The sequence below is a fragment of the Pollachius pollachius genome (genome assembly GCF_949987615.1).
Source record: "Pollachius pollachius genome assembly, chromosome: 1".
Classification (NCBI taxonomy): domain Eukaryota; kingdom Metazoa; phylum Chordata; class Actinopteri; order Gadiformes; family Gadidae; genus Pollachius; species Pollachius pollachius.
In genome coordinates, this window is record NC_136934.1 from 26,437,711 (window position 1) to 26,453,871 (window position 16,161).

The 16,161-nt window shown below is 44.1% G+C and overlaps 1 protein-coding gene across 3 annotated transcripts in view; it reads left to right on the forward strand.

Annotated features, from left to right (window-relative positions):
• The window catches only part of LOC307075659 (ubiquitin-associated protein 2-like), a 46,036-nt gene extending 30,626 nt beyond the window's left edge, over positions 1-15,410 (forward strand). Inside the window, exons 15-29 of one of the 3 annotated variants that reach the window (XM_079736319.1) lie at positions 66-280; positions 4,664-4,901; positions 5,134-5,173; positions 7,342-7,471; positions 7,675-7,732; positions 8,407-8,629; positions 9,951-10,042; positions 10,335-10,385; positions 10,517-10,595; positions 10,694-10,888; positions 11,130-11,300; positions 11,926-12,030; positions 12,439-12,512; positions 12,698-12,886; positions 14,514-15,410. In XM_079736319.1, the coding sequence (XP_079592445.1) occupies positions 66-280; positions 4,664-4,901; positions 5,134-5,173; positions 7,342-7,471; positions 7,675-7,732; positions 8,407-8,629; positions 9,951-10,042; positions 10,335-10,385; positions 10,517-10,595; positions 10,694-10,888; positions 11,130-11,300; positions 11,926-12,030; positions 12,439-12,512; positions 12,698-12,886; positions 14,514-14,609 (1,956 nt within the window). In that variant the 3' untranslated portion in view covers positions 14,610-15,410. The remainder of the gene's footprint in view (positions 1-65; positions 281-4,663; positions 4,902-5,133; positions 5,174-7,341; positions 7,472-7,674; positions 7,733-8,406; positions 8,630-9,950; positions 10,043-10,334; positions 10,386-10,516; positions 10,596-10,693; positions 10,889-11,129; positions 11,301-11,925; positions 12,031-12,438; positions 12,513-12,697; positions 12,887-14,513) is intronic. The other 2 variants (XM_079736320.1, XM_079736321.1) reach the window with 2 other exon arrangements.
• Positions 15,411-16,161: the final 751 nt, after the last annotated feature.

Genomic DNA, 16,161 nt, shown 5'->3' on the forward strand with positions numbered 1-16,161 from the left:
CCTCCACTAAGTAATCAACCATTCATGTTCGACACCGGCACCTTTCTTCAAACGTTGTGCCACAGATCCCTTCCTCAGCGGTGGAGATGCCTGGCTCCACGGAGATGTCAGGTCTCAATGTGCAGTTTGGAGCACTGGACTTTGGATCTGAGGCTGGCGCCGGCTCGGTGGATATGTGCCAGGCGGAGTCTGCCAGGGATGCAGCAACACCTTCAGCCCACATGTCGGTACCCACGCAGCAGTCCCAAAACAGCCTGTTCTCCAAGCCTGGACCCGTCAGGTAAGAGGGGTCCATTTGGTTTCTCACCAGATCACAATTCTTGAGGAATCTCCCGACCATTTCATTTTGAAAGCCTCTATAAATTTCTCATTTAATATATTGAAGTTGCAATCCAAAAATGCGCCTAAAGTGTAATATAAGCTCGTCAGGGCTTCCTCAGAGCGAGAATGTGTAATAATTGGGGGGGGTTGAAACAATGAGTCCACTCCTGACGGGGGGGGGGGATTTCATTTAACAATATGTAAATAAAAGTTATAGTGTATAATAGCGGAGTGAGATGAGGAGGCCTGACGGGGTGGGGGGGGGAGATTTCACGATTGCTCATTTAACAATATAAAAATAATAATAGTCCTTCAAACTATCCGACCAACAATCGCTGCAATCGCTTCCCTGGCATTGTGTTAAACCAGCCATTGGCGTGCAAGGGGGAAAAGGTGATTGGTGATTGGCTCCAGTAAAAGGGGATCGGAAACAGAAAGCAATAGAGTGGCGATGTCACGCCCCTTCCGGTAGAGCCCATGGGACCTATGAGATCGAAAAATATGAATGGGTTTCAATGGAAAGAAAGTAACTATTTTCTGGTCCCAGTCTTTATATGCCATGGATTACACATATGTTTGTGGATTTAAATTATAATTTTTCATGCAAAGAGAAATTTCGCGAAGAAGTTTGATAATGTTTTGTGTGAGGCCGCTTTTACAGCTCGTCGCTTCTCTCGATGCGAATGATATACAGTGGGGCAAAAAAGTATTTAGTCAGCCACCAATTGTGCAAGTTCTCCCACTTAAAAAGATGAGAGAGGCCTGTAATTTTCATCATAGGTATACCTCAGCTATGAGAGACAAAATGAAAAAAAAAAAATCTAGAAAGTCACTGTCTGATTTTTAAAGAATTTATTTGCAAATTATGGTGGAAAATAAGTATTTGGTCAATAACAAAAGGTAATCTCAATACTTTGTTACATGCCCTTTGTTGGCAATGACAGAGGTCAAACGTTTTCTGTAAGTCTTTACAAGGTTTTCACACACTGCTGCTGGTATTTTGGCCCATTCCTCCATGCAGATCTCCTCTAGAGCAGTGATGTTTTTGGGCCTTTGCTGGGCAACACAGACTTTCAACTCCCTCCAAAGATTTTCTATGGGGTTGAGATCTGGAGACTGGCCCGGACATGCACTGGCTTTAGCAGGGGGACACGTCTGGCACTGCAGGATTTGAGTCCCTGGCGGCGTAGTGTGTTAGTGATGGTAGCCTTTGTTACTTTGGTCCCAGCTCTCTGGAGGTCATTCACTAGGTCCCCCTGTGTGGTTCTGGGATTTTTGTTCACCGTTCTTGTGATTATTTTGACCCCACAGGGTGAGATCTTGCGTGGAGCCCCAGATCGAGGGAGATTATCAGTGGTCTTGTATGTATTCCATTTCCTAATAATTGCTCCCACAGTTGATTTCTTCACACCAAGCTGCTTACCTATTGCAGATTCAGACTGTTCAGATCCCAGCCTGGTGCAGGTCTACAATTGTGTTTCTGGTGTCCTTTGACAGCTCTTTGGTCTTGGCCATAGTGGAGTTTGGAGTGTGACTGTTTGAGGTTGTGGACAGGTGTCTTTTATACTGATAAGGAGTTCAAACAGGTGCCATTAATACAGGTAACGAGTGGAGGACAGAGGAGCCTCTTAAAGAAGAAGTTACAGGTCTGACAGCCAGAAATCTTGCTGGTTTGTAGGTGACCAAATACTTATTTTCCACCATAATTTGCAAATAAATTCTTAAAAAATCAGAGAATGTGATTTTCTGGATTTTTTTTTTTTTATTTGTCTCTCATAGCTGAGGTTTACCTATGATGAAAATTACAGGCCTCTCTCGTCTTTTTAAGTGGGAGAACTTGCACAATTGGTGGCTGACTAAATACTTTTTTGCCCCACTGTACGTCGCCACCCGCACTTGGAACTCCGGTACAGACATGGCGATCTCTATGCTCCACTTCACCGCTTTTTTCCAAGGGTAGGATAAAAGCATCAAAAGAGGTGAAAACCATTATAAGTCGGGCCATGTGGAGGGTTTTAGTTATGCCGATGGAGAGATTTTCGGTCTTGTCCACGCCAGTTACAGGGAGCGTGACGTCACATACGAGACGTGTAGTCTTTCTCATTGTGTTTTCTCTACACCCTTAACTGAACAATTGCACAATAAACAGTCAAACCCTTGACATGAAAAATTATCATTTAAATCCACAAACAACATATGTGTAATCCGGGGCATATAAAGACCGGGACCAGAAGATAATTATTTTCTCTCCATTGAAACCCATTCATATTTTTCGATCTCATAGGTCCCACGGGCTCTACCGGAAGGGGCGTGACTTTGCCACTCTATAGACCTCTGAAGAATAAGTCCCGCCTCCGAGGCTCTTGGTTCCATGTTTAAATGTCTATGGAAAATAACATGGGGGTTTTGAATGATTGTACATGACAAACTCTGTAGGTGGCAAAGAAGCAAAAGCTGCTCAGGTTTTGAACTACACACTTTTTCCATCTAGATTACACTTGGGTTTTGGATTGTCGGTGCCGTTAAAGTAGTTAACTATTATGAAGAAGCATTATGCTAATGCGGATCTGCGCCAATTTAGGACGTCATGACTCTCCCAGTCAAGGTTGCATAGCAACGGCAATGTTTCATAGTTTGTCTTCACCGAAATGGCACCAGAGCCCGCCTACGGTGGAGGGGGCACCAACGCTGCTCGTCCATTCACACGGGAAATGACAATGACGTTAGGTTGTGAATGGTTGCGAGCAACTCCCGCCTCCCTAACAAGTATGACGTGTGAAGTCAGCGCAGATCAGAACTAGCTCCTGCATAGCATTAAAAATAGTTAACTACTTTAACGGCCCGATAATCCAAAACCCAAGTGGAATCTAGATGGAAAAAGTGTGTAGTTCAAAAACTGACATTTAAACATGGAACCAAGAGCCTCGGAGGCGGGACTTATTCTTCAGAGGTCTATGTATTGCTCCTATCCAGCCCCTGCTGCAGAGCGAATTCAAATCGCAGACAGAAAGGGCTGAGGGTACCCAGTCTAACACCGTAATCTATCTAAACTATAACTGCATTTCACATTAATCGCATTGTTTGCTGCGTTACCAACGTTGTCTATGCTGACTTAGGGTGCGGGATGTTCAATATCAATAAGGTTGAGTTCATAAGGCTAACATTATCTTTTCTGAGTCAACAATCATTTTGGGCAGGTGTGTTTGAGCACACATTGGTAAACTCCAGATGTCGCCGACCGTCTTCACTGTGCTAAATATCCCGCTGCTTCGGGTTTTCCATTGTAGGCACGTTGAGAGGAGGAGCGTGCAAATCAGCTGTCACTGCGTGTGCATGTATCAGATACGAGGGTTGATCCAATAAGTGGTAGTGTATAGCCGCGCACCATTGGCATGTATGCACATTTGTCTTTGTGTGCGTTTGCGAACGTGAATGACAGGGAGAAAGAGTGCTATGCGGAGATGAATGAACGATATTTATATTTCAAAATCGCGTATAAAAAAAAGAAAAAGCTGAATCAATTTGTGGCGCTCGGTGTTGTTTCTGTGGAGTTGCGCCACACATTGGTTTATGTATGGGAAACACTGTATGCTATTTGACTGTGGCGGAAGTGTGACCTCAAAGGTTCAGGTCTTTTGTAAGAAGTGAGTCCATACTAATCTATATCCTTTCTTGGGAGAACATGTTAAGATCACACATCTAAGTCTAATGATTTGGAGAGGTGCTTTGTTGTCTAGACAGAGACAACGCAGCGATATCAAGATGAGTAGTTCTAACTGGAAAGACAGTGAAATCCGAGAGCTGCTGATCATGTGAGAGAAGGTGATGCAGTCGCATTAAACGAAGATGGGGAAAGATGCTGCGTACTACAAGAAAGACGCAGAGGAACTTTCCTTACAAGGCTTTTGTCGGGATGAAAAACAAGTGGTCAGCACAATAAAGAATGTGTTGCCGTTATTGCACTTGTAGATAATCGCGTGTTTAGCCTACACTCAGAGACTCATGCGTGCATGAGTCTCTTCAATCCTAAAAAAAACAAACATTTGTTGTATGCAAAATATTCTAAAAAGGTCTTCTCTCCGTGCGCAGCCCCGCCTTCTCCAGTGAACTAAGAAAGCAGGCTCCGTGACGACGGGGGATTTTACCCCCTCGGTTTTACACAGGCAAGGCAGTGAAATTGTCGGGCGTGCCAAGCCGCGACTGAACCGGCTTGGCAGTGTAAAAATGCGTATGGTTGCCTGGGCCTATTCCTGCTGCAATTGGAAAGCAATGGAGGCTGGATGTGCTGTGTTGGCCTTTTATTATTACTTCATTTGATCAATGTAATTCTTTTGTCTTCCAGTGAACCTATTAGCAGCATGTCTACGCTACCGTTGGCCGTGTCTGATCCCAGCTTCCCCTCCCCGTCCCTGGGCTTACCCAGTGCCACTCCCTCCCCCTCCCTGGGTCTGCCCAGTGTCGGGGCTTCCCCCTCAGCTCCCTCTATGGGCCGGGTGGACAGCACCGGACCCCGGTCCCTGCCCCCCCATCTGGGCTTCTCCCAAAACAAAGACATGCCCTCAGTGACAGGAGCCCTGACGGTGAGCCATTACTTTGGTTTGATTTGTTTACATGTGTCATTTAAAATGTCTGCAGACGGCTGAGGACTTATATGAAGAAAACCTGTTCTATTTCATGTAGGCTATGCCGTCATGGGCTTGTCCTGTGCACGCTCGCAAGGGAGCATCTTGGCATGCTAGACGAAGCTTAGACGGTGTAGCCTACATTACTAGAATTTGAGTTCTAAGAACGTTACTATTGTTTGTCTTCTAGAATGGCTACAATGGTATGAAGACGCAGAGCGCCCAGGATTGTAAGTATTCAGATTGTCAGCACATTCAAACTCCTTGAATGGCAGCGCTAGTGGATGCTACTTGTCAGAGATGTGCACTCGAGTCACATGACTTGGACTCGAGTCAGACTCGAGTCATGATTTTGATGACTTGCGACTCGACTTCACAAAATTACGCATGACTTGCGACTCGACTTAGACTTGTCTGCTATTGACTTGAGACTTGACTCTGACTTTCCTTTTTGACTTCTAATGACTCGACATGTCTTGAGTCAAAAACATTTATTGTTTTAGATATCTAACATATTTCCCGCCTAGAGGGCAAGACACCCAGGACGCACTCACTTCCGTCAAGAAGGAAAAAAAAGTGAGCGAAGACAAATCTACACTTATCTACACGTATCTTCAATAATATCAAAACGAAATTTCGATATAATTTATACTTTATTCAGAATAGTTTCATATCGGCTGCGTTTTGAGTTGGTCCCATTGCTGCGTCTGGCCAGTCTGACACTTGAGACATAATTTTTCAACAGTTTACCTTCGTTCAAAAAATGTAACAAATCTACACACTCGTATCTAGGGATGGGGATCATTAATATTTATTTATCGATACCATTTTTGATACTCCTTAAAGATCCGAGTCCTAATCGATACCACTATCGATACTTTTCTATTAATTGGTGGAAATACGAAGCGTTTTAAGTGATGAGGAAAATATTTAGGAAATAAGTAAATGCATTTTAAATTAAATAAGTAATTCTTAATAAATATTGACATCAGTAGTTTTAGTTATATAAACTAAAATGATTAGAGCACTATACAACTATCAGTAATACAGAAACATGAGTAATACAGTATTACTCATGTTTCTCACCAAAAATTGAACTTATCATGATAACCTAACAGTCGTTTTACTGAGCCAACCTCAACTCATCATGCAGCACATCTGAAACTTAATTTACTTGTTAAGATAACTAGCTTGTTTGCTGCTGATTACAACACCGATTTCACAATTGGATTACTATTTTTAACTGACGAGACTAGCGACAATGTCTGTGTGTGCGATTACCGCTCGTATTTTGAGTGGATGATTAAGACGGGCCTGTCTGTGATGCGACAGGAGAAGGAGGAGACAGTCGAAGGTACTGCATTTGCTCTTTATTTGATGCACAATGCTGATGTTCTTGGCCATTGAGGTTGTGTTCCCCCCCTTTACAATAAATGATTTTTGCCCTTTTCGCCCGTTCAGCCATCCTCGCGAGCAAAGTTAACTGCCAGACTTCACTTGTTTTACTTGTAATACCTGTTTGCTTACAATTCCATTCAAAACATTGGTGGACACGCTGCAGTGATTGGATTGATTTGATTTAAATGCTGTGACGCCACTTGAGGGACACAACATTACGTTACAGGACCTATGGGACAAAGAAAATAATAAATGAACGACGGGACTTGATAGTGGTATCGAAGCCCAAATGTTAATGATTTTCGGGTTTTGAAAAAAGTGGAACCGGGTCCTTGATAGAACCGGGTTTCGATCCCCATCCTTACTCGTATCTTCAATAATATCTAAACGGAATTTCGATATCATTTATGCTTTTCAATATCATTTATGCTTTTGCTTCGTTTCAGTTGGTCTCATAGATTTACATTGACGCTGAAGGTGAGGACGATTAGCAGTGTTGCCAGATTGGGCGGTTTTTACCGCCATATTGGGCTACATTTTGAGGACGTTCAGGCAATGTTGCCAGATTGGGCGGTTTTCCCACCCTATTGGGCTACTTTTAACAACATACGATTTCGGTGCATGCGCATATCATAACACATTTGAAGACAGAAACATTGAACATATTATAACTGTATTGATAAGATATGACACTGTACATTAGAGTGAAATTATGATCAATAGCTTAATAATGACATTAAGTAAAAATACATGGTGACTTGTTCAAGACTTGAAAAAGTTTGGGACTTGGGCTCGACTTTGCTTTGGTGTGACTTTGGCTTTGACTCGACTTGCCTTTCGCTGTCTTGACTTGGGACTCGACTCGGACTTGACTGCTAAGACTTGGGACTTACTTGGGACTTGCCAAATATTGACTTTGTCCCATCTCTGCTACTTGTACAAGTGGAGGTGAAAGGGGTAAGCCTTTCATTTCTCGTGTCTTTTTTTTCATGGTCACCAGGTACGTCTTCTGCATCTAGAGTGGGGAAGGCGGAGTCTCCTGTGATGACTAGTGACGGTGGCCCATCCCACCACATCCCTTCCCCTGTAGTGACCCCCTCCCACCAAGCACCTCTCCCCTCCCTCAGCAGGTGAGACGGTCACAGCCCATCTCTGGCCTACACTGGAGATAATGATGGTTACAAGCACATATCTGAATGCATTTTATGTGGAATTATTCGTTGTCTGAATCTCCAATGGCCATTCTTAAGGGGGTTTGATTTGATTACTAAGAAATAATTCAAATGAACTTGGTTTAGATTCTAATGTTCTAACATCTTATTTTTGTTATCAGTCACATGACTAGCACTCAATCAACTGGATCTACACTCGGGACGAGCTCCAGCCTCACTGTAAGGGAACATCAACGCAATACACACACTTTGATTTATATCATGTGAAATGGGGAAGAAAAACTTTAAAAAATGATGGAATATAGGTCCACCTCTCAGCGAGTACTTTTTTGGGTTTGTAGGTGCTTTTGTTTTAATTTGTCACATATTGCTACATCTATCTAACACAATGCACCGTTAAAAAACAAATACTTTCAAATTGCATAATTTGAAATTGAGTTGTGATTTTTATTTTTATACCCATCGCCATAGCAGTGCAATGCTGCTATACATTAGATACATACAAGAGTCATTATTAACCTTGTCAAACGTATGTCGACCCCGCCTACCTGGACGAGCTAATAAACGTTGGCAAACAAACCTATTTTATGTATTAACTTGGTTTCAAATGTTAACCTAACTTAATATATTATGCATCGTAAAAACTACAAAAACAATTTTAGATTACTATATGTATTTTTGTTTATGGTTTTATTTGCCTCACAAGCACTCTGAAATGTAGTTACACACTTTAATTATTACGCAATACTGCCGTAGTCTGATTTGCGTAATACTTAAGTGGTTGCCACCAACATCCAAAACAGGAATTTTGGTCTCACAAGTTTTAAGTGGTCATCATCATATAAACTTATGTGACTGCTGTTGAACCGCTCCTTCTAACCTTTTCCCCTCAGATGAGCAGCGAGGACGGCAGCGGCGGTGGAATGCATGGCTTCTCCTCGCTGTCCAGCGGGCCGGTCCACCCCAGTCCCATGGTTCACATGGGCGTCAGCAGTGGCAGCTCCAACGGCCTCCATCCCGGGGGCGCACCGGGCCTCACCGCCAACATCTCAAATAATGTCAACACCGTTCTTTCAGCCACGGGCGGCCGCACAGCTCCCCTGCTCACCCCTTCTGGTCAGTCTTTTAGGTTAACAGGGGGGTGACCACTTGTCAGTTCTGGTCTGTTAACCGGGGGGGGATCACTGGTCAGTCCTGGTCTGTTAACCAGGGGGTGACAACTGGTCAGTCCTGGGCCCCGTTTCCCGAAAGCATCGTTAGCCTAAGTGGTTTGTGAAGTGTGTCGTAAGAGCATCGTACAGTTTTCACACCGTTTCCCGAAAGCATCGTTGGTAACGAACGTTGTGAAAACGCCCGTAGCTAACGACGACTCCAGGGGGTAGTGGTAGGGTGCTAAGAGCATCGTTAGCCTACTATAGCCTCAGTGGCGTCACCAGCGGACATTCCGTGTATTGGATGTGTTTTATTAAAACACATCCAATACCACGGAATGCCCAATTTCAACACCAAAAACAGTGTTTACCGCCGATATATTACTCATAGACCACTGTTAGACTTAAACAGCAAAGATAGAGACATGTTAGAAGTCAACAGCATAATTTGTTGCAGCAATTTAAAATTCTAAAAATACATGCGCAGCCGAAATGTAGGCCTACCGATCAAACGCCACGTCAAAAGGAATACAATAAAATCAAATGATTCCATTGCTCTTGTGTGGGAGGTCGCTTTCGAGCTGCACTTGCTGTCTCCCTCTGATTTTAATTCAACCATCGTGGTTAAAATGTCCTCATTGATCCATGACAGAAGACATAGCCTACTTTAGACATGAATCATGCTGAGACCAGCGGGTGTCTGAGAATTTCTGCAAGCGTTTTTTGTTGCGATTGTTTGCATTAAGCACTGTAGGCGCTTCGGTGAGGCTGTGATGAAGTTCACTATTTATTGGACCGTGTCTATACAGTAACGAACATCCCTGACCATAGTTAATCGCGTTTGTAGTCTACACTCAGACGTGAACTCATTATTGCATGCGGGTGTCTTCATTCATAAAAAAAATAAAAACATTCGGGAGTAGGCCTATGAAAATTATTCTAAAGAGGTCTAGACTCCGTGCGCAGCCCCACCTTCTCCAGTCCATTTCAGGGGGGAAAATGCTGTGAAAAAATACGCACAGTGCAATCAGGATTAGCATTCATATTATTGCAGTCTATTCTTTTCGTAGGCTACTATGCTGTTGGCCTTGATGGGGAGATATTTGAACCCTTTTTAAACCCATTTTCCTGCAACATTCCTGCATCTCCTCCTCCCAAAACCTTCAAGTCTTATCTGCACCCTATTTATAATTATTTTAATAAGTTTTTTATCTTCCACTGAATTGAAATTGGTTGCTTTTTGAGTACAACTCTCAAAATGTTATTTTTTTCCTTTTGTCACCAAGGTAAAGCTCCCCCTAACCTGGCCCAGGGAGTCCCTCCCCTGCTGGCCAACCAGTACATCATGGGCCCTGGTGGTCTGCTTCCTGCCTACCCGGTAACTTATGCCCTCATGCTTCATAAAGTATTATGGATGATGTCAGCTTTGGTAGTAGGTTTTGGTCAATCATCACTTGTTCAGTGCCTGTATTCTCGTGGAATATTTACATGTATATATATCAGCATCTTGTTTATAGTTGAATGCTTCAGTGTGCTTTAATCAATGCATGTTTTTCTGTCAAATGTTTGCAGTCATAATTGCCTCCTTCTCCGTGGAAAGACTTGTTAGTGTTGATGTTTAGACTGACTCCTTTGACAATACTAAAAGTTTGATCTGTTTTACTCCACAGCAGATCTATGGATACGAAGAGCTGCAGATGCTCCAATCCCGCCTTCCCATGGTCAGTGTTCTCTAGTGTCATGGAAGCACTAGCTAGAATAACTTGGTTTGCCTACATTACTTGTATATATGCAATACACAAGGGGTCTCTAAATAGTCAAAAACGTCTTATAATCTTCTTTTCTTCTATAGGACTACTATGGTATGACATTCCCTGGTACGACGGCGGCAATGCCTGGTAGAGATGGTCTCGCCAACAATCCCTACTCTGGTAAAACACCAATTTATTATATAATACTTGAACTTCAAAATCCCTCTCCCATGTGTAGTAAGTGCGTGTAATGACTGTGAACCGGTGCTTTGATCCAGGTGAAGCCACTAAGTTTGGCAGGGGAGACTCGTCCTCCCCGGCCCCCCCCACCAGCCTGTCCACAGGCGGGGTGCAGTCTCAGGGTCAGCAGCCCCTCCAGGCTGGAGGCCAGAGCCAGGCACAGAGCCAGGGCCAGCAGACCCAGAACCAGGCCTTCCTTAACCCCCCTCTCCCCCCAGGCTATGGATACACTGGTAAGGGACTCCTTGTACACAGGTTGGCTTATACATTTTAGACTTCAGGCTGATGTAGTTTTAATTGGAGAGTTGTAAAGAGACATTTTGAGAATAAATGGGCGTTGTTTTTTGCTTCCTCTGACCTTGCATTATGGCATGTGTTAAATTTGTAGGGGCAGTCTATTTATATTTTTCAGGTAAATCTAATGTATTTGTTAGTTGTTTAGAACGCATGTTAAAAACCTGGAAACCTTCACAGGACTGCCCTACTACGCCGGCATGCCCGGAGTGCCCTCTGCCTTCCAGTATGGCCCAACGGTCTTCGTTCCTCCTGCCACGGCTAAACAGCAGAGCATGGGCCTGGCCAACCCCTCCAGCCAGTACCACCAACAGCACCAGCCCAGCTACGGACAACACGCCTACGGCACAGGTACCGCACCACAGCCGCTCTAAGCTCTCCTCCTCTCGGATGGGGATTTCCAGTCCGGCATTTTGATCACTTTCTAGTCATATTCATAATATAATTGGGGGGGGGGGGGGGTAAATTGTACACAAAGGCAATGGTTACAACATGGATGATTCTTATTTGACTCATTGACCTGTTAATGCTGTCCCCATGCCATGTGTAAGTGGCATTCCTAGACTCCAGAGTAACAGCGGTTTGTCATTCCAAAATAGACCCACAGGTGGTGTGTGTGTGTGTGTGTGTGTGTGTGTGTGTGTGTGCGTGTGTGTGTGTGTGTGTGGGTAGGGGCCCCGTGTGTTTGGGTGGCGTGTTTTGCTTTTGCTGCATGCACAGCTTGTCTCCTCCTGCTGAAGGAAGCCACAGCTTGGCACAGAACCAGCAGCCATTTTAGACAGGTTACCTTATTGCTTCTTTCTCCCCCCTTCTTCCTTCTCTCACTTAATTTGTTCTCTTCCCTCCTGCTGGTTCTCTTCTGCCCCCCCACCTCTCTCGCTTCCTCCTGTTCTCTATCCACCTCTTCCATTTTGCTCTCCTTTTCCATTTTGCTCTCCTCTCCATTTTGCTCCCCTCCTGCTCCTCCTCCCCTCAGCCTTTGACGACCTGTCTCAAGCCCACGCTGGGGAGTACAATAAGGGAGGGTACGGCAGCTCTGCCCAGTCCCAGGCCAAGGCATCAGGCAGCGGCCCAGGGAAAGGTACCCACACCCCCCTCTTCCACCCACACACACATACCCAAACTCCGAGGCCGGCGGGCCTCAGCCTCCTGCTCTTTAACAACGGACCACCAGGGCAGCTGGAGGGAGCTGCATTTAGGTGCATGCTTGCGGTTGCACCTGCATGTACATCAATACACATGCCTGGAGGCCTGTGTGTGGAGAACGAAAGACACCCCTTCCTCACTGTAGTGTTTTTTTTCACTGGACCGGCGGTCTGTCTCTTCTTCTAACAATGAACTCCTGCAGATGCTTTAGGGGATGGGCACTGAGCTGGTGAATTAACGTCTTGTTTGTTTTCTTTGTCTCCTTTTCTACCTCCCTTCAAATTCTCCAATCTTGTGTCCTTTATACTTGACTTCTCCATTCCTCCACTCCTCTTCCTATAAGCTCCAGGGCTGTCGGGGTCCGGCAGCAGTGGAGGAGTACCTGATATGGGAGGCTCCATTTACAACAAAACCCAGGTGAGTCCAACGCCTGCTCTGCCGGCTTTCGTATCCCGTATTCTGAGTTCTCCAAAGAAGTCTGTCATCTATTTTCTGAAGAGCAGAAGTCGTTCTAGCTGAAGTGTTGAGATGTCCTGGAGCATGACTGAGCCATTCACTTTGTCCTTTGACCATTCTTCCATCCTCTGTTCTTTCAACCGTAGTCCTTCGACAAGCAGGGCTTCCACACAGGAACACCCCCGCCCTTCAGTCTGCCTTCTGCCCTTGGGGGTACAGGTCCCCTGAACCCTGGGGGGGCTCCTGGATACGCTCCGGCCCCCTTCCTGCACATCCTGCCCCACCAGCAGCCCCACTCCCAGCTGCTGCACCATCACATGGCTCAGGATGGACAGGTAATGTCATTCAGACCGTTTGGTATGGACGATTCACTCAGTATTAGAAAAAATAAACGCTAGCCAAAGCCCCTGGGCAGCCACTGATATCCTTCCGTTGAATATCGGTACTTAAGAAAGTGACTCCATTTTCTAAAATTCTCCTCAAAGAGGTTGTTTTTCTCCTATGTCAAAATAGCTGGCTGTACGTCAAACTGTTGACCCCAGACTATCTTGTCATCGGGCCTGCCTTGTGATATATAGATATAAAAAGAGAGATAGAGATGGAGAGAGATAGAGAAAGATAGTAATGCGCAATATAAACGATATACGATATAAACGATAAAAAATGGCCTACGATAGAGATTTTAATTATATTGCTCTATCGCGATAATGCATGTTGATGACGCAAAATACAATGTTTAATTTTTGGTTTGGTGCAATTCCTTTTCACATAGCAATTTTTGCAACAGTGCCAGAATTCGTCAACAAACCTGCATGTGTGCAAATAACGTTAAATCATTGGACAAAAAGGTCTGGGGCGTTGTAAAGCGTTAAAGAAAAAGGGGAGGGGGGGGAAGCACCGGTGAAAGTAAACAATCATGGATATCCAGCGTGATATACATTTATCTGCGGACTGGTCCAACTCCTTCTCCCTCATCCTGACTTGGAATGTGTTAAATGCATCGGCAGTTTTAAGTTATGTTTTCCATCAAACTTTTTACTTGCTTTTGTCGGACCGTCGGGTGGTGGCTCAACATGGAGCAAAGAGGAGACGGAATGTATTTTGGATATCGGACCCAAATATCCAAAAGACGTTCCGTCTCCTCTTTGCTCCATGTTGAGCAACGTCTCCGAGACCACCTCTCCGGCTGGGTCAACCTCCTTTTGATGGTTAAAAATATCACGTAATCGACAAAAATCTTAACAATCAATGATTGATCATCAATTAATCATGCCCATCCCTAATTGTCAGTACAGTGTCTGATCCTTATCTAGAAAGACACCCGTTTTTCCTGTTCTCTGCATCTTGGGTGGCATTTAAGAACCAAGGACTTAAACTAAGTGTAGTGCCTTTTAGAATGGTTTGCACTAAAGGAAAGAAACCCAATACTAATTTTATTTATCTGCAACATTATGTTGTATGATTACAGTGTTTCACAATAAATGTTCTCGAAATGACATACTAAATTTCTCTTTTTTTTAAACACATTTTGCAGTTTGGCTTTCCTTAGGGTCTATGTAACCTGTTCTGAAACGGTTATTTTATGATTTTATATCGTGATATATATCGTTATCGCAAGAGGCTGCAATGTATATAGCAATATGGATTTTAGGCCATATCGCCCATCTCTAGAGAAAGATATATAATATATATATTTGTTTTTTCTATGTTTTTTCTTTGTCTTGAGTCCTTGTTTGGGTCCCTTTTTAGTCTGAAGATTCTTAAAATAGTTGTTTTAGGTAGCCTAGTTAAATATATTTTGGTATTCTTCAATCTTGGCATGCAATGTTCCACAGTAAATCAATAAACCTGTAGAAATGGTTGAGGTTGGCAAGATGGAGCAGTGCCTAGGAAAACAAATCCTAACGCTGGTTAGGAGAAACCCCATTCTGTCTGCTGAAGTTGATTTGTCTCCCCCTACAGGGCGGTCCCGGTCAGCGCAACCAGTCCAGCGGCATGCAGCAGAAGACTCAGGGCAGCAAGTCCAGCTATGGCAGTTCTCCTTATTGGGCCAACTGAGTAACGCCTCCTCGTGTCCCCATCCACCCTCCTCAAGGCTCTCTCTCTCGCTCTGTGTTTTTGTGAGTGTGTGTGTGTACGCACGCACATGGCCATGTGTGTAGGCTGAAAATGCAACAACCGCACACTTACAATGAGAAACCAGGGTCTCTTTAACCGAAACCCCAATGCCCTCCGCAAGTCCTCAAACTCTTTACGTTCTCTCTATACCCCCCTTTCCAAATTGGTTGTACATGTAAGATATTTATGTATGTATTTATATATATATATACTGTATATGTAAGAGTGGAACATGAACTGTGGTTGCTGCGTTATCTTTTTGAAGGATTTTTTTTCTTTTTGGTTGACTTTTTCAATACCGCAAGATAAAATGTTACATAAGGACAAAGGAATATTGATGTTGAGAGAGCAACACAGAAACAAGTGATCCCACGCCCCTTATAACAAGGAGAGCCAATAGCACTGACTGTTTATGAGGACGCTTCAGATGGAGGGCAGGGTGGAGGTGTTGTAATGTCTAACTGCATTTGTCTTTTTTTATATAAAAATATATCCACATATGACTTCCTGAGTAACCAGGCTTGTCCCAAGAGATTACGTTCATCTTTAAGACGCCATTTTGTAGTCATAGTACTTCCCGACCCCCCCACCCACCCACACACACACTTTTTTTTTTTTCCTCTCCAGACCTGCCTCCTGCGGACTCATCGTGTCCGTCTCCCAAAGACGCGTCATATACATTTTATATTCTAATTTAATTTTAACCCTCATTTCACAAAATAAAAGTTTTCAGCAGTTGGAGCTAAAAGCTGTGTGATTTTATTAGTAGGCTGTATTAATCCACTACTTTCATTATAGAAAGTGAAATAAGGGGACATATTATGAAAACAACACTTTCCCTGGGTTTTGAGGTGTTGTTTTGGGTCTCTCACACGCATAAGTCTGTACATGATTTTTTTGAGTGAGATGCATTTCTGAGAGTACCCCGCCTACAGTTACCAAACGAGCGAGTCAGTTTCGGTGCCCCCTCCAACGTAGGAAGGACGCACATTTGAATATTAACTCCAACTTCCCCACCCCCCTCCAATCAGAGCATAGCAAGGATTTTGTGGACCAGCGGACGAGCAGCTCCGGCGGAGAGAACTCTGCAGCTCTGGCGGGTGTGCTCCGGGAGCTGAACTGCCGCCGAAGCTTCCGTGGCAGTCCGGCAGCTCAGGACTGCCACCAAGCTCCCCCTGCCGGACTGCCGCCGAGCGCTGACAGCTCATTGGTCAATGGGCAGCAGCTCATTTGCATTCAAAAACATGTTTTCTGGAACTCATATACTATGTTTACTTGTTGGGAAAACACCATAATATGTCTCCTTTAAGGACGGTAAACAATTTTTTAAGCATCCCTGCCGCAACATAAAATAGTTAAAGATTGGGTGACTGCCTAGTGCAACTGTTAAATTCCCTCATTTACAAGGTTCTGGCAATGCTTTTTGCCAACTATTAAAATATCACTTAGGGTGGGATTTATGTCAAACTACAGTCGAAAATGTTAGTGGCAA